The sequence below is a fragment of the Rutidosis leptorrhynchoides genome, chromosome 2 (assembly GCF_046630445.1).
Source record: "Rutidosis leptorrhynchoides isolate AG116_Rl617_1_P2 chromosome 2, CSIRO_AGI_Rlap_v1, whole genome shotgun sequence".
Taxonomy (NCBI): Eukaryota; Viridiplantae; Streptophyta; class Magnoliopsida; order Asterales; family Asteraceae; genus Rutidosis; species Rutidosis leptorrhynchoides.
In genome coordinates this window covers 643,434,772-643,452,668 of record NC_092334.1, presented here as the reverse complement: position 1 = coordinate 643,452,668, position 17,897 = coordinate 643,434,772, and the positions used below count along the sequence as shown (strand labels likewise).

Genomic DNA, 17,897 nt, shown 5'->3' with positions numbered 1-17,897 from the left:
AAGCCGACTGAGAGGGTTGTAGAGTTCCGACGGAACTCGCCGCCTACAACCACAAAAGAGAGACCACGCCGGCGATGAACGGAGTACCATCAGACGACCGGAACCCACTCAAAAACCCCACAAACACTATAAACACCCAGATCCCGGCCAATTAAAAATCGGAATCGCCGCCTGGATGAATAGAGTGAAACCGGAGAAGAAGGTCGGGCCCAAAAGCACGACGGACAAGGGAAAGGGACGAGGTACCTTATTAAAACAAAAAGCAAGTATAACCGAACCACCGGCAGGGACGAAGGCAAAAGCTACAAACCTGCCGGTGAGACAACAGATCGTTGATGGAAGAGGCTCAAAATGGTGGCGGCTTAAAAAGAATTAGGGTTACAGAGGAGAGTAATAAGAATTACTATTACTATTATTCTTTTAACTCTTAATATAATAAAAACGACCAAATTTCGGGTGCCAATTAGTATATAGGAATAATAATAGTAACTATTACTCCGTTATAATTATATATTAATATTATATTAATAAAAAATATTATATTTGGAGTGTATAAATGAAATCTAGTTTAGGCTCGCGAGCTTGTTCGAGCCGGAGATATGAAGCTCGAACTCGGGCTCGTTTACCACACGTAGTGGCGGATCCAGGATTTTAAGTCACCGGGGGCAAAAAAAAGTCAACAAAAGCTTAATTTTTTTTCCACCAAATGTAACAAAAAACGGCACGAAATATACTAAAAACTAGATTTTTCCTCTACGTAAACGCATATTATTAAAACGCTCCATTACATCTTCATCTTTAACTTCGACTAGAGCTTCTCTTTCGACAGCACAAATTACACAAGCATTGAGAAACTCCTCTCCAATACGGTTGCGTATGTTCGACTTTATAATTTTCATTGATGAAAAACATCGCTCAACTGTTGCGGTCGCAACGGGTAACACCAATGCTAGCTTTAATAATCGGTAAAGCAACGGATAAGTTCTATTCTTCCTTGTTTCCACCATCACTCTAGCAAGGTCGGCAATACCATTCAAGTCCTTAAATTTTGGATCATTTAGGACACTTTGATGGTATATTTCAAGTTCATTCTCAAATTCAATCATATCCGTACTATTAAAATCTTTTGGATAAAACTCACACAACCTTATTAGTTTTGACGAATCAAACATCGAGAATGAATCGCGTGGATTCAACGCCGACATACAAGAAAGTAACTCGGTACTAGCTTCACTAAAACGATCATGACCACGGAATGGTAGTGCACCTTTCAAACAATACCTACAAGCAGAAATCGTAGCACTCAACCGCATCCGATTCTCTTTTTTTGATTTTTCATCTTGCTTATGAAAGGCGTTGACAATAGATTCATTTGGTTTCTTTAAAGATTCGCACTTTTGTAGTGCTTTATTATGAAAACTATTTACATGTCCAACATGATCATTAAGTCTCTCGGTCTTTTTCCGACTATTGAACCCATCCGTCACAAATGCCTCACTGCCACCTTGGTGCTCAATATGATCTCTAAATAAGTAACAACACAAACAATATGCTTTATCCGCCTTCATACTATACTCTAACCAATTATATTTATCGAACCAAGTTTTGACAAAACGTCTACCATTTGTAGTAGGAAATGAATAACCTTTCGGTTGATAAGATCCTCTAAGCCAATATTGTCTTCTTATCTCGTCTCTTTGATTGGCATCATATTCTAAAATTCTTGGTCTATCAGCCGGATCCGATGGAAGATTCTCCATATCAACAACATTAATAGGAGTCGAAGGAGATGGTTTCATTCTTTTATAAAAAGCCTCCGTATCATTAACAATTAACAATCTGTTAACAAATTAAATATCTATTAACAAATTAACAATTACAATCAAATTACATAAACACAATTTTCACTATGGCAGTAGGTAGTAGCACTAACAAAGTAACAATTACAACAGTTAAATAAAGACAGTAACACTATCATATTTTCACTAGTCTAGCAACATAAACAAATTAACAATTACAATTACAAATACAATCTATTAAAAAATTTAAATACGACAGTAGCACTAACAAGTAGCAACATAATTAACAAATTAACAATTACAATTATAAATTTACAATCTATAAAAAGTGTACAGAGGACAGCGAATTTTGTGATAGCAGCAAAAATAATTACCTTAATTTTGTAATAGTGTACAGAAGAGAAAAAGGGTTGAGCGATTTTTGCAGATGGGCAGCGAATTTTGTGACTCAGATGTTTTTTTTTTTCTTCTTCGTCGTCTGTATACAGAGATGAGAGATGAGATAAGAGTTTCAGCTATTGGGAGGTAAAATGGGAAATAAGAAGTGGGCTTGATTTTTTTATTGTTTAATTGGCTCCAATTCTTTATTAAATGGATCAATATTTTGGGTTTGGGGCAAAAACAAAATTTATTGGATCATGACTTTTGGGTTTGGGTCAAATGGCTTTTAAGTTTGTGGCAAAATAAAAAAATTCAAATTTTTACACTGAAATTTCGAAATCCACCGGGGGCGGTCGCCCCACCCCCTTACACTATGAATCCGCCTCTGACCACACGGGTTCGAGCTCGTTTAGGCTCGGCTCAAATCGAGCTTTAACGAGTCGAGCTCGGGTAGCTCACAAGTAGCTCGGCTCATTTACACCCATAGTTAATAGCCCTAGTTTTTATTGTACTACTAAATGATAAGGACATATATAGATCTGGTAAATATTTTTTTGAAATCTCTTGTACACTTGATGTTTATTTTTATGTAATTTTACTTTTATCCCAAATTGAACAAAGAGTAATATGTTTATGTAATTTTACTTTCGTCCCAAAATGAACAAAGACCAATGATATATTCTTCTACCTGTTTCTCCAACTATATGCATTACGTAATCTCCTAAGCTCTAAAACGTGCTAAGTAACTTGACATACTAATTTGCTAAACGGTTAGAGACAAATCATGTCTTACAATCAACAACAACGAAACTCAATTCCACATATGTAGGGTATGAGAGAGGTGACATGTAGACAAACTATTCCTCAATAAAAAGAAACATTTCTCCACCTAGAGCGAAATACCTCAAGAGTAGAGAAAATCCTCTCTCAATGATTGACGAATAGATAGATTGCTTCAAGCATAATTGTAAGCATATAACTCTTTCATCGACCTTGTATTCATCCATCAATGATTATGGAAATGATGACGACGACGTGTTGCTCATAGTAATTGTGGCAATTAGAGTGACGGTTGGAGTTTTGATGGATAAATAAAAGGTGGATGAAAGAGTTGATATGCTTACAATCAAGTTTGAACCCGAGACGTAACTCAGGATCTCAATCAAGTCTATCTTGAGATGGCTTGAATGAAACCGTAAAACCATCCATGAATTGTACATTACTAGATTCAACACAACCAATGTACCGAAAATGTAGATAATTAACATGTTAAAATATGAGTCGAGAACTATGCTAATTGAACCAAGGTTTATTTAGTTAGCACAATACTTTGAAGAATAGTAAAATGAAACCAGTAGGGATACTATATACAAGTATAAAAAAGAAGAATTCACTAACATAACCGTGACAGATTAATATGATCAAATACTCTAGTGAACATATTCAAGAAAGAATTCACTAGTGTTTCATCTAAACTTGTTTTTCATGCATTCCAAACTGAGTAATAAGCACATTCTTCTAATACAATACAATATGTGCTTATAAAAATAACCAAGTTACCAAAAAAACTAACATTTAAAAGTTATGTATTCACTCAAATACAAATAAATCAAACTTCATTATCACCATGATACATACAAACACGTGCCTACCATTCCACTCCAACCATCATCACCAAGTAATTATCTTCACTGAAATCTTTGGGCTCCAGGGGGTGCTGTTGGCCTTGGAAAGTGAAAATTTTCTACACCATCAAATTGGGGAGCTTCCACATATGGGCTCTACACAGGTGTCATATAATATGACATGATTATTATACATACATACATGGAGAAAGTATATGTTTTAACTGTGAAACCAGATGAAAGGTATACCTGAGGAGCCATGGTTGTTTGAGAGCTTTGTCCAGGTTCGGCATGATCTGGATCAACTCCATTCAGGTTATGCATACCAGAGTCCAATATTGGTTCATTTCCATTATCTGACTTTGCCTTCTGAAAACCAATGTAATTGTTTATAAAGGGGTATCAGCTCAAATAGTGACGCACAAACAGAGTAACCTATTATCTTCCTACCATCGAGATGATAGAACACACATATAAAGTAAAACACTCAAGTTTTGTGCAAGTATACATACGAAGATGAGTTATAGTGGTTAAACTAATTTCTGTAAATTTCTAATACCAAGTACAGGTGAAAAATGGATGATCCAATGTGACGGTGTTTAAGTTTTGGAACAGGTCAACACCAGTTGGGTTGACCTCAAACAGTTTTTTATTTTATTTTGTAATGATAACAAGACATATATTTTAATAGATTTCATTTTATAGATAGAATGACTTATAAGGCTTAGTGCAGTAAAATGCACTTTGGGCCCCTTACGCCCCGTATCGTTTTTGCTAACCCTTTTGTTTTTTTACCCTTTCATTCATTAGAGATAAAAATAACCAAATCAGCCCACTTATTAATAAATGGGTCGAAATCACCACTGAATACAAACTATTTACTAACTACAAAAATGGGCTGCTAAAAAAAATTTGAACATGTAAATGAAGCCGCCACAGAAAACGAAGCTAACCAGCCAACGAAAATCAATTCAGATCCACTATAAAACAAACACACCTATAAAGTTTTTTAATTTTGACTATTGAGGTTCACTATCAACCAAACTGCTTGTTAGCCGCAATAAACCAGAATGAGGTTAGATTTAAGTTCAATTTTTTTTTTTTTTTTTTGGCTGTATAAGATGTCGAGTTTGAGGTAATCAAAACTTTGCGGTTAACCAACCAGTGAAACCCCTAAAAACAATAGACGATAAAACACCTGAAAGATCCGACCCAGAGTCCTCAATCCCTTAGCTCTTAAACGTAGCTCCTCCTTTTTCACAGTACTATCTTGAAGAACCTAAAAGCAGAATATAAAAAATATAAGTACCATCAACATAACGATACACCACAAATAAGTTTTAAGTGTACAACCATTTGACAAACACGAGATAGCGTAGCCTCAATATCAGCCACGTTTAGCTTCCACAAAGAATCGATCATTAGTTTCTTGTGTGACTGCATGTATTCTTCAAGTTCTTCCTCTGTGTATTTCCCCTCTGCACTTAAGTGTCGTTTCATGTCCTCTTGAAGCTGAATTAAAGCAAGTGCACCTAAACTCATACAATAAAAAAAATGTAACCTTTTCAGAAAAAAAAGAAAAACAAAAGGTTAGTAAAAGCACAATGAGAAATAAATGTACCTGTTGCTGCAGTAACTTGAGATTTAATGAAGTGTCCTTTGTTTCTAAACCACTCAGCAATAAATGGCACACCCAAATAGATAGCTTTTTTACCAAGCTCCTTGGCTGCCTGTCGAGCATAAATATACCCAATTGTGCTCAACATATCCACACCATAAGCTGCAAAAGGTTGCATAGATTATTATTAAAAAATACATTTTGAATTTATTTTGTACTGGTAAAAGTAAATTATATAAGGATGCATTGCTCAAAGAATTTAGCTGAAAGATCACCTGCATTGGAGAGCCTTGAAACTTCAGCTTCAGCATGACGAACAAAATCGTCTTTATTCCCTTGCACATACTCGTGAAGGCGATTCTTAAGTAATTCGATCAACTTCTCTTCTCTTTCCTTTTGCACGATCTGTGATGTCAAAATTGTAAAGCCACTAACTAATACGTTTAGAAAGTGAACTTTTTTAATTCTAATTTGTAATTTTTCATTTTCGTGGATTAAAAATAGAGGTAAAAGTGTAATAGATTGGAACTCTTGGCTGTTAAAGCCATTGTAATTTCTCCTCTAGCTTCTTGCTAGTTGTTTTCTATTTTATTATATTCGCCTTAAAGAAAAAGGTTCAGAAAGCATATAATGTCACTAATTAAAAATTACACAAATACCCTCATCTTTTCTTGCAGCTTTTTAGCATCGAACTGCTCCCCTTCGGTGAAAATATCCAAAGAAGCCATGGATGCCATTGCAAGCTGGCCAATGTAGTCTTCAAATAGCTCACTACCAAAAAGCATTGCAAAGATGGCTGCAGGGTCGATGATCGCCTCACTATAATGAAAAAGAAAGATAACTTCCTAAGTTTAGAGATATCAACTACATTAATATCATATAAAAATAACAAATGTGACCCTGTGCTTATATAAACTGTACATGATCCATAATCCATGGTTGTAAAAGTACCCCGACTAGTTCAATTAGTCTGTATTTTGAAGTAGTCCAACTAGTCACTGAGTTGGCCAATTTATAAGGTCAGAGTTGTCAAAAGTGCACTTTAGTCGATCAAAGTTGGATTATCTATGCTGTAAAAATCAGTCAAAATTGGTCAACATCTGACTAGTCTCCGGCTTGGCCGATTAGTCCCTACGAGGTTCCCCCGACTAGCAACTTTTACATCTTTCCACAATCTACGTAAATATGACTCGACAGTAAGTAAATAATTAACAATGAACTGACGTTGAGATTCCTGATTTCCCATAAGCATCGTAAGCCTGCCTTTGGTCTGGATTACTTAAAACTTGGTAAGCTTCTCCTAAAACCTGTTACGAATAAGCATTAAGAAAAATAGAAGCCATTATTAAATGGAAGTATTGGAAAAATCCATAATGTAAATTGTACGGAAAAGATTAAAAAAAAAAAAAAAAAAAAAAATTAAGGAATTAAATGAAAGTGTTACGGTGTTACCTGAAAATTTTGTGCTGCAAGAGGATCATTTGGATTTTTATCGGGATGGACCTGTCGTGCCTGCAATCCTCGAAGCATATCAAGTCAAATAAGATACTCCGTATATATTGGTACACTGAAATATATGTTAGATTACATCGAATATTTATTTTAGCGATAATTTTGCACTAGACCAAAGTACTTGTAAGAATCCATTTGCCATCCATGAATAGAACACTCGAAATTGTGAATTAGGTTATATAGTTCTTACAATAAACCGTATTCAAAGTAATTGGAAGCACCGTATACGCTGCAACATACTTTCAAGGTATATTTATCATGCATGTGGTCAAATCTAATTTACCCAAAACAATCGAATCGATCATCACCCAGACCAGTATTCATAGCAAGGACATAATTACTTGATAATCACCACAGTAAACTGCTACATTGTCGTCATGATATGAATCCTTAGTTTCAAAATCATTAATTTAATAACAATAATTAATAATCATGCTCAATTAGGGCAAAGTTAATTATATCATATGGATGTAAACATAGATATCATAATACCTAAAGCTGTATTATCCTTCCCTTCAACAAATTAAAACAGAAAACAGTATATATAATAAAAGAGCAAATTAAACAAGATCACATGAATTATTGCATCAATTGAATATTTTTAAAAATAAAATAAATAAATAACCTTGATGTAATAAGCTTTCTTAATCTCAGATTCAGTAGCTGTGGGTTTAACCCCGAGAACATCGTAGTACTCCGTCTCCTTCACCATTCGCTAGGGTTTCTATTCGCCTCTTTTTTTGCGATTAAAAATCGATCTAGGGTTTTTTTGTAAATTTAAATAGATTAAACGGAAATATCAAAGATTGAATTCGAATTCGAATTTAATGTGGCACAAATTGATCGAATCGAATGTGAATTGAATTGAACGAAGACGATAATGACTGGTCAAGAAAGTGATAAAATTGGAACTAGACAGATTCAAGAAAGTCAGATACACAATATAATTTTTTTTTTATTTTGTTGTACTCTAGTACAAAAAATGAAATTTGTTATAATTTTGTAGTTTATAACTACTTTGTCCTAAACTTATTGCATAATACTTTAAATTGAAAGAGGAATGATGGATGGAAATAGAAGTATATATTTTATATATGTAAGAATGGGTGCAATCTGATTACATTTGCATACACATATATATACTACAAATTTCTTACTGTGCATAGTCAATGATAATTATTATTCTACATTAGGTGAAATAGTAATAGTAATATGATTAAAATTGGGCATACATATTTTGACTTTTGAATATCATAACACTCCCCCTTGGATGACAATTTTATTATAGAGCAACTAGTACTGTCTCGTTAAAAACCTTGCTAAAGAAAAATCCAGTGGGATAAAAACTTTAGTCAAGGGGAAAAGAGTGCAGTATAGAGTTGACTCCCCCTCAAGTAGACCTCGCTGAGTCGTCACATCTTTTGAACTTGCCTCATGCCAATATTGTGAACGTGTGTTCTGAAAACAGCGGTTGACAGTGCTTTGGTATAAAGATCATCAGAGTTGTTGATTGAACGTATCTCATTTTAATCTGGTTGTCTTTTACGAGATCTTGAGTATATGAGAAGAATCTGAGGTTTTCATCTGAAACTGTATCATCTAAATCTTTTATGTACAAATTTAGCCCCTATGATTTGTCTACAGTATCCTTCATGGCTTGCTCAAACCTTTGTTTCAATTCCTATTCCCTTTTAGTCTTTTCTGAGCCTTATCAACATACCATTCTTTTCCATCAAACTTATGACCGTTAAGACCATCTATGGCTTTGGCGCCTCGTCAGCATTTATATTTTGTTCTGTCACTTTTGATACTCTTCTTTCATTTGTATTATGCAAGCTGCATTATCTTCATATATAGTTGTTGGTGAAGATAGTTGTTGGTCTTTTATAGCATTCTATTCCACAAGAATCAATAATGATTTGTGTCATTGATCTCAACCAAACACATTTTCGAGTAGTTTCATATAATGCAATCACTTCGTCATGATTTGATGATGTTGCAACAAGCGTTTGTTTTACGAACGCCATGATTTTGTGGTGCCTCCATTTAGGAATACATATCGAGTTTGAGATTTATCTTTATGAGGATTTGATGAATGACCTGCATATACATAATCAACCAAATCTTGTTTTGAAGCGTTAGAATAAAATAATTTTAAATCAGTAGTTCCACGAAGGTATCAAAAATCTGCTTGATCCCATTTCAATGTCTTTTCGTAGGGGTTAAGCTAAACCTTGTCAACAAATTAACTGCAAAAGAAATGTCAGGTCTTGTACAATTTGTAAAATACATAATAACAACAATTGCACTAAGATATGGAACTTCTGATCCGTAAAGATCTTCATGATCTTCAAGGGGATGAAATGGACCAGTTTCAATATTGAGTGATATATCAATCAATGGTTTTGTCTTTAAAAATGTTTTCAAATCTTTTCGGTATAGTTTGTTTGATGTACAAGTAAACAAGGCATATGCTCAATTTGCAATCCAAGGCAATACTTGGTTTTTTTTTTCAATATCTTTCATTTAAATTTTTTTAGAAGTTGAATGATTTCATAGATCTCTTTATTTGTTCATGTGATGTTATGATCATTGAGATAAACAACTTACAATCACATATCCGAATATTGTTTTCTTAATAAGAACACATGTTCAAATAAGATTATTTGTATACCCTTTTTCTTATCAAGTAATCATTTAATTAGTTATACTATTGTATCAACCCATATAAAAATCTTTGTGATTCAATGGAATACATTTCTTTGGGTTTTGCATTAGATGTGTCTGATACCTTAAACCCTTCATGGATATTTATGTATATATCACTATCAAGTGATTCATTTAAATAAGTAGTAACAACATCCATGAGATGCATTTCTAAATTTTTTAGAAACTGTTAGGCTGATTAAGTATCTAAAAGTAATTGCATCTATAACAGGAGATTACGTTTTCCTCATAATCCATTCATGGTCTTTGAGAGAAATCTTGAGTTACAAGTCTAGCTTTATCTTGTAACTTCATTTTTTCTCATTTCTTTTTCGGATAAAAATTCATTTTTTTTATCTCATACGTTTCACATCTTTAAAAGTGATAACGATTGATCCGAAAATTTTTCTTTTATTGAGCGATTCTAATTCAGCTCGTATTGCTCATATCCATTGAGTCCAATCATGTCTATTTTGACATGCAATGACAGATTTTAGTTCCAGATCATCATCTTTATTCATGATGTCATTGTAAGATTATATGAAAATCAATATTTGTCATTTTGTTTCGGTTCCATAATATTGCATAATTTATTGCAATTTATGTATTTACATCGTGAATATCCTCTGCAGAAAGAATATTGATTTGTGGTTCTTCTTGAACACCTTTTTACCTCATTATCAGCTGATTTTCTTTTTCGAGAATTTTTATCTTTGGAACCAATTGGTCTCCCACGTTTCAAATGTGGCAAAGACTTAAGAGTGACATTATTGCCAGCTTTTGGAATTTCAATTTTTGCTAGAGCATTTACTGCTGATATATATAATTTAGTCACTCTTTTTGCATCTGTAAATGCATCGGGCAATTTATTCGCAAGTTCTTGGATATGCATTTTTTTTTTCAATTTTTGTTTAGCATTCTTTTGTGCGAGTATCAAGATACCTTAATTGATGTTCACACCATGAAACATCATTTTCTTTATTTTTTTATTTCTCCCCCTTATGTAGGGAACATTGTCTCATTAAAGTGACAATCAGCAAAACGTGTCGTAAAAATATCACCCGTCATGGGTTCAATATATCTTATGATTGAAGATGTTTCATATCTAACATATATTCTCATCCTTCTTTGAGGACCCATTTTAGTGTGTTGTGGTGGTGCGATAGGAACATAAACCGTACAACCAAATGTTCTAAGATGGAAAATATTTGGCTCTCGACCAAAATTAAGTTGGTAATGGAGAATATTTATGACTTGCACTTGGTTTAATGCGAATTAATATCACATCATGTAAATTTACATGTCCCCATATAAATATTGAGAGTTTTGTACTCATTACTAATTGTCTAGTTATTAGATGCAAGCGTTTATCTATTGATTCAGCTAAACCAATTTTGTGTATGCACATGAGCAACTGGATGTTCAACAACAATCCCTGTAGACATATAATAATCATTAAATGCTTGAGATGTTAACTCACCAGCATTATCAAGTCTCATCCTTTTAATGGTGTAATCAAAATAATGTGTTCTCAATTTAATAATTTGTGCAAGAAACTTTGTAAATGCCATATTATGGCTTGATAACACACAAACATGAGACCATCTGTTAGATGCATCTATTAGAACCATAAAATATCAAAATGGTCCACATGATGGATGAATTGGTCCATATATATAACCTTGAATTCTTTCGAGAAACATTGGTGATTCTTTCTCAATACTCTTTTCATTAATCACCATATGTGCTTTTTGATAAGGCTAAAAAGGAACATATATTTCATAGCAATATCCCTCCTAAATAATAGATTTTTATATGTAATTGTATTATATTTTCATTGTAATTGTTTAAATAAATAAATGTGAAGACGAAGCACGAAGATTAAAGAATTGAAGAAAAAGTGCCACTAAAGCCTGAAAAGTGCCACTAAAGCCATAGTACACTTAAAAGTGCCACTAAAAAGTGAGTAAAAGACTCGCACGGATTTTGAAATTTAAGGAGAACAATTTTTGTGCAGAGTACAAGATTCAAAACGCAAAGTACAAGATATTAAATTGTACGCAAGGACGTTCGAAAATCCGGAACCGGGACCAGAGTCAACTCTCAACGCCCGACGCAACGGACTAAAAATTACAAGTCTACTATGCACAAGAATATAATATAATATATAAATAATTATATTAATTATTTATATTTTATATTTATATATATAAAACGTCGGCAAAGAAGATCCAAAAGGGTGTGAGCTGTATCCCATTTCCCCGCGACTCGCGGAGTTCTCAGGCACAAACTGCCGCGACTCGCGGAGCACAGAAATTTCAGAATGCCTATAAAATCTCACGAATTCTGCGAGTAAAAATAACATAATAATAATAATACTCCGTAGTATAATATACATATATATATATATACATATATATATATATATACATATATATATATATACATATATATATATATACATATATATATATATGTATAGATTAGTGTTATATTAGATTAGTTTGGGTTATGTAAAAGTTATTTTTACGGGTTTTAAAGTCGGAGCTCTGTCCGTGTACCACTACGCGATAAATAATCAATGTAAGCTATGTTCAACCTTTTTAAATTAATGTCTCGTACTTAAGTTATTATTATGCTTATTTGAGCCAAAGTAATCATGATGTTGGACTAAATATTAAAGACGGAGTAATTGGGCTTTGTACCATAATTGGGGTTTGGACAAAAGAACGACACTTGTGGAAATGAGACTATGGGCTATTAATGGGCTTTATATTAAATGAACGATACCTCGTTAATTTAATATAAAGGTTATGATTTGACGTATCTATATATAACCACATACGCTTAATCGGACAGGATGGGCGGGATATTTATAAGTACGAATTATTGTTCATTTGACCGGACACGGGGATGGATTAATAGTCAATGGACTCATTAAAACAGGGGTGGATTACATTCAAGGGTAATTGGTGTAATTGTTAACAAAGTATTAAAACCTTGGATTACACACAGTCGATAACCTGGTGTATTCATTAAACAAAGTATTAAGACCTTGTTACAGTTCGAATCCCCAGTTAGTTGGAATATTTGACTTCGGGCATAAGGTTAAATTTGCCGAGCATTTTATAATTATGATCGATGAACTATTGTGGACAAAAACCAGATAGGTTTCAAATACATCCAGGACAAAGGACAATTAACCCAGGACAATAGATTAAAATCAAAACGTCAAACATCATGGTTACGGAAGTTTAAATAAGCATAATATATTTTATTTCATATTTCCTCGTACTTTTATTTATTGTCATTTTAATTATTGTTATTTATTTTATATTGTTATTTAAATATCGTCATTTACTATACGCTTCGCTTAAAATATAAATCGACAAACCGGTCATTAAACGGTAAACCCCCTTTTATATATTATTATATATAATTATATATATTTTGTACAAATATAGTTGTTTAAAAATATAGTGTACAATAAGCCCGCTCCCTGTGGAACGAACCGGACTTACTAAAAACTATACTACTCTTCAATTAGGTACACTGCCTATAGTGTTGTAGCAAGGTTTATGTATATCCCATTTGTAAATAAATAATTAAAACTTGTGTAATTTGTAACGTATTTCGTATAAAAAAAATATAGTATATTTCGTACCCCCACGCTACCACATCAAGTTTTTGGCGCCGCTGCCGGGGATCTCGGCGAAATGCTATATTTTTAATATATATTTGTATAAATATATTTTTAGAAAAACAATAAAAAAAAACGCGTCAAATTTTAAACTGTACCTGAGTTGAAAATTGGAACCCCGCGACTCGCGAAGTTTGAAGCCTCGAATACCGCGACTCGCAGAGCCACCCTGACACCGACAGAAACCCTAATCAGCATTTATTACGGGTAATTTATTATTTATTATTATTATTAACCCTATTTACTTATTATTATTATAATTAGTTTTAAGTTTTTAATTTAATTTGTATTTTAAATATTAATTAGTATTATTAAATATATATATATATAAATTAATACTTTTATAAAATAAATAATATAAAAATAATATTTTTATAAAAATAAATAATTTTTATAACTTCAAGTTTATTTTTATATTTTGTATCTTTTCATTTGTTTTAGCGTAATATTTGTATATTTTTCGTTCGTAGCTAGTTTTAAGACATAGTTTTTGCCGTAGCTTATTTTTATTTTCTAGATTTTTAGGCTTTGCCGTAAAATCCCTTAAGTGATTTTTCTTTAGACTAAGATTTAGGTGCTTTAGAATTTTGCGACGATTTTAAAATTTTAGTGCCGTTTAAGTCACGACTCGCTACTTTCTTATTTTTATTTTTCGACGTTTGTCGACGCGCACTCTTTTTCTTTCTTATTTCTCGACGCTTTAGTTTTTAGGACTTAGAAATTTTCTCTATTTCTTATCTAATATCTCAAACGGAAAGAAAAATTATTTAAGTGGTTAAATTAATGGACGTTGACAATTTTCTGCTTCGTAGTAATAGTTGGATTTGTTAGTGGCTGAGTTGTGAACTTCCGATTTAAAGGGTTCTGGCTCCCTGCTGCATCTTTTAGCTATTCGAAATGTGGGCAAAATCAGAAAAGTCTATTAATTGGACAACTTATATAAGTTTTTCTATTTTTATAACTAATAGGATAATTAGTAAATGCACCACATTGTAGCTAAAATTTGGCTATCGCAATAAAATGGAAAATTTTGAAAACAAGGCTATGGAAACTCTTTTTGATTTCCAAAATCAATTAAATCAATACTCTCAAACGGGTGTTGATGACAATTCGTTCGGTCAATCTTGGATCACGAATGACGAAACAATAACTGGTTGTGAAATCTGTGGAGATTATCACTCAACATGGGAATGTTATTATTACGTTCCTATGGAAAATTACGCACCCACGGAACCTGAATGGAATAATTATGAAGAATACAATTCAAATTGGGATTATTCCCAAGAATATTTCCAAACTCAACAACCAGTAGACGAGAAAAATTACGTGTCTGAAAATTTATTAGACAATATGAAAATCAAACTCGAAAAACTTGATGCTCAAAATGAACAAATGAGAGAATTTGTAAACCTGCAAGCTGAAACTCTATCAAACTACACACCTATTGATCTGAGGAGTCGTGTGCAAGAAAATCTCATATCATCGAATTTTGATGAATTCGAGAGCTCCGAAATCACCAATTATCCCGATGATACTTTTTATTCAGCTTTAGCAATTTCACAACATATCGACACATTAGCTTCAACTGACGAAATCATCGATCCATCTATGGATGAAGAAGAAGTAAGGATGACAAATTGGTACTCTTGGGATAACGATAACATTGAAAATTTTACCCCCGAGACCAAAATGGTGGGACCGATAAGTACCGTTAATGAAGAAGAATTTGCTTCAATCCAGCCACAACCTTCCAACCCAATATTCTCAATAGACGAGTCATCTACCAAAGATGAACTAAAAGCTGTAATAGATATTGACACCTCGAATTTCACCCAATTGGGTAATAGAGGTGAAAACTTTGATTCCGAGAATGAACGAAAGGAAAAGTTAGGAATTGTCCACCCTATAGAAATATGTATGTCGGTGTATATCGATCCATTTGACCAAGAACCAGAAAAGAGACATATCCATTTACTAAAAGCTACACTTAAAAAAGAATTAAGTAGTGACGATCGGGTGGGTCTAAACTTTAAACCCATTGATATAATATATACCACCCGAGATGTAAATAACTGGCTCACTATTTTAATTCTTGGAACTTATTCTATCGACTTCACATGTCGTCAGCTAAGTGTGGGGAAGTCTAACCCCACTTAACGTTAAATTAGGGGTTCGGGTTAGTGCATAACTCGTTAATAAAAATGCACAATTAGGGTAAAAGACGCATTTTCAAATATTAGCAAACAGTTCAGAAAAGCAACCATTTTTGAAGAAAAACATGTGTGAAATAACAAAAGAAGGAATGAACGATGAGGCGCGCCATCTATCATTCGACGAGCTTTGTAATTACAAACTGGGTATTTTTAATTACTTTTCTACACTAATCACCCTCATGAATTTATAATTATAGTCTGATTCCATGCAAATGAGGGCATTGCATGATCTCAAGTGTGGGGAAGGGTTATAAATTCTCTCGGGTTTATACTTGGTTTATTTGCCAAATTTTATGAAAATTTGAAAAATTTTCAACTAAATGAATTTAAAATCATGTTTATATATATTTATGAACGGTGAAAACTAGGTGTTAATACCGAAATTGTCGTTACCTCGGAAAGGACATAAATTGAGAAACACCCTAAAAAGCTTGAATTCATTTAAAATGGAATAAAGGAGAATAAAAAGGCAAAGAAAGAAACTAAGTGTGGGGAGAATGTACCAAGTTATTCAATTAAAAACTATCTATCACATGTTTCTGTAAAGTTTATTGCAAGTGCTTTTGTTTTGGACTAAATTAACTATTTTACCCTATTTACTGTAATGAAAGATGGATCTACACGATGAATCAATTCCATCATTTAAAGGAAGTAAAGTCTTCCGAAAAAGAAACGCGCTTCTTGATTTAGGTCAAGAAGTTGTCGTCCAGACCAGCTGTAGGTTGGCGAAAAATCTAGAAAAGTCAACACTAAAATCAGCAGGAAATCCACGGACCTCAGCATAAAACAGGGTCGCCAGGTGGTCAGATTTATCCTAACCATGAGAAGGATTTATCTCGTACAATGGGGGGGCACCGTGCAAATTAGCTTGATAAGACTAATGAATCAGATCCCCAGAAAGGATAATCTCCTTAAAGATTAAAAATCAGCTTTTAAGCCTGATATTACTCAATCCTTGAGATTGACCTTAAAGATTGAGAATTACAAACTCATGGAATTCAATGATATCTAAACTCGAGCTTGAACGAGAAAATATTTTGATCAAAATTAAAACCGATTTGTTTTCTGAAAACCTATTTTCAATGTGTTCATTACCATTGAACGTAAAATCCTAGGAATTCACCTGGAATTCATTAGGTCACCTGAACCAAATCGGGTGTCAACCGTAAGAACGGTGGTTGCATAGCATGGTCGGAGACAGGACCTTGTGCCAGACCGAAAAATCATAGGATGATCTTTACTATTGCTCCTACAAAGGATAGTAATAGCATCCGACACGTTTATAGACCATAATCAAAAGCAAGTCACGGGACATTGCCTTAACAGTTTCTTGTTCATCGCTTTCCTTTACAACCGGACGGTAGTTTATCGAAAGGTAATATACGGAGCAAGTATACTGGATGTGTTGCTTTCCCAATACAAGGTTAGCAAGTGGGTAACACAAAACCACAAGTGTTGAGCTAAAATTTTCAAATCTGAAACCCACACAACCCATAAAAATATTTTGCAAACACCGGTGAAGGGTTATTCCGGAAAACTTATCTAGGGTAAAAACTAGATTGAATTTTCAAAAGATCAAATGTTTTCATAAAGATCCAATTTTCTTACGGATCTAAATTTTCATAGTCATGTGGGACTGTAAACCGCCTTTCAAATGTGCACTTTGCTTTGAAAACCGAAAGTAAATCGGCTATTTGATTGCAAGTGTCGTTGACCTAAACCCGAGGCAACTGTGGATGACACACCCACCTTTAACCATGGTTCTATCGTTACTATCATTGTTTATACTACCATATCAAAATCACTAATGTACAAAGTGTGATGAATAAAAAAGTGATTCATGTATGTTTTTATTTCAAGTTCTGTATTGCTTGAGGACAAGCAACGCTCAAGTGTGGGGATATTTGATAAGGCTAAAAAGGAACATATATTTCATAGCAATATCCCTCCTAAATAATAGATTTTTATATGTAATTGTATTATATTTTCATTGTAATTGTTTAAATAAATAAATGTGAAGACGAAGCACGAAGATTAAAGAATTGAAGAAAAAGTGCCACTAAAGCCTGAAAAGTGCCACTAAAGCCATAGTACACTTAAAAGTGCCACTAAAAAGTGAGTAAAAGACTCGCACGGATTTTGAAATTTAAGGAGAACAATTTTTGTGCAGAGTACAAGATTCAAAACGCAAAGTACAAGATATTAAATTGTACGCAAGGACGTTCGAAAATCCGGAACCGGGACCAGAGTCAACTCTCAACGCTCGACGCAACGGACTAAAAATTACAAGTCTACTATGCACAAGAATATAATATAATATATAAATAATTATATTAATTATTT

The 17,897-nt window shown here is 33.3% G+C and overlaps 2 protein-coding genes across 2 annotated transcripts; both read right to left on the bottom strand.

Annotated features, from left to right (window-relative positions):
* Positions 1–740: 740 nt before the first annotated feature.
* On the bottom strand, positions 741–2,890 carry LOC139890132 (uncharacterized). The gene is made up of 4 exons (XM_071873030.1): positions 2,869–2,890; positions 2,174–2,277; positions 1,965–1,990; positions 741–1,839 (listed from the first exon to the last, which is right to left on the bottom strand). Exons 1-4 carry the CDS (start codon positions 2,888–2,890, stop codon positions 741–743), a joined length of 1,251 nt encoding a protein of 416 aa, XP_071729131.1.
* A 672-nt stretch (positions 2,891–3,562) lies between these two features.
* On the bottom strand, positions 3,563–7,845 carry LOC139893737 (chaperone protein dnaJ 10-like). Its single transcript, XM_071876911.1, has 10 exons — positions 7,561–7,845; positions 6,876–6,935; positions 6,648–6,730; positions 6,083–6,242; positions 5,699–5,828; positions 5,427–5,585; positions 5,159–5,337; positions 5,004–5,084; positions 4,055–4,174; positions 3,563–3,961 (listed from the first exon to the last, which is right to left on the bottom strand). The coding sequence occupies exons 1-10, from the start codon at positions 7,645–7,647 to the stop codon at positions 3,869–3,871; spliced, it is 1,152 nt and encodes a 383-aa protein (XP_071733012.1). The 5' UTR covers positions 7,648–7,845; the 3' UTR covers positions 3,563–3,868.
* Between the last annotated feature and the right edge of the window lie 10,052 nt (positions 7,846–17,897).

Bases quoted from the DNA above. Each gene is read 5' to 3' on its own strand.
- LOC139890132 (XM_071873030.1), bottom strand. From the start codon at position 2,890: ATGCATATAGTTGGAGAAACAG. The intron at 2,278-2,868 runs GTAGAAGAATAT...CTCTGTATACAG, and splicing joins GCATATAGTTGGAGAAACAG to ACGACGAAGAAGAAAAAAAA. The intron at 1,991-2,173 runs GTAATTATTTTT...TTATGTTGCTAG, and splicing joins TACACTATTACAAAATTAAG to ACTAGTGAAAATATGATAGT.
- LOC139893737 (XM_071876911.1), bottom strand. From the start codon at position 7,647: ATGGTGAAGGAGACGGAGTACTACGATGTTCTCGGGGTTAAACCCACA. The intron at 6,936-7,560 runs GTTATTTATTTA...CGAGGATTGCAG, and splicing joins AGAAAGCTTATTACATCAAG to GCACGACAGGTCCATCCCGA. The intron at 6,243-6,647 runs GTCAGTTCATTG...TTTTCATTATAG, and splicing joins GGGAAATCAGGAATCTCAAC to TGAGGCGATCATCGACCCTG.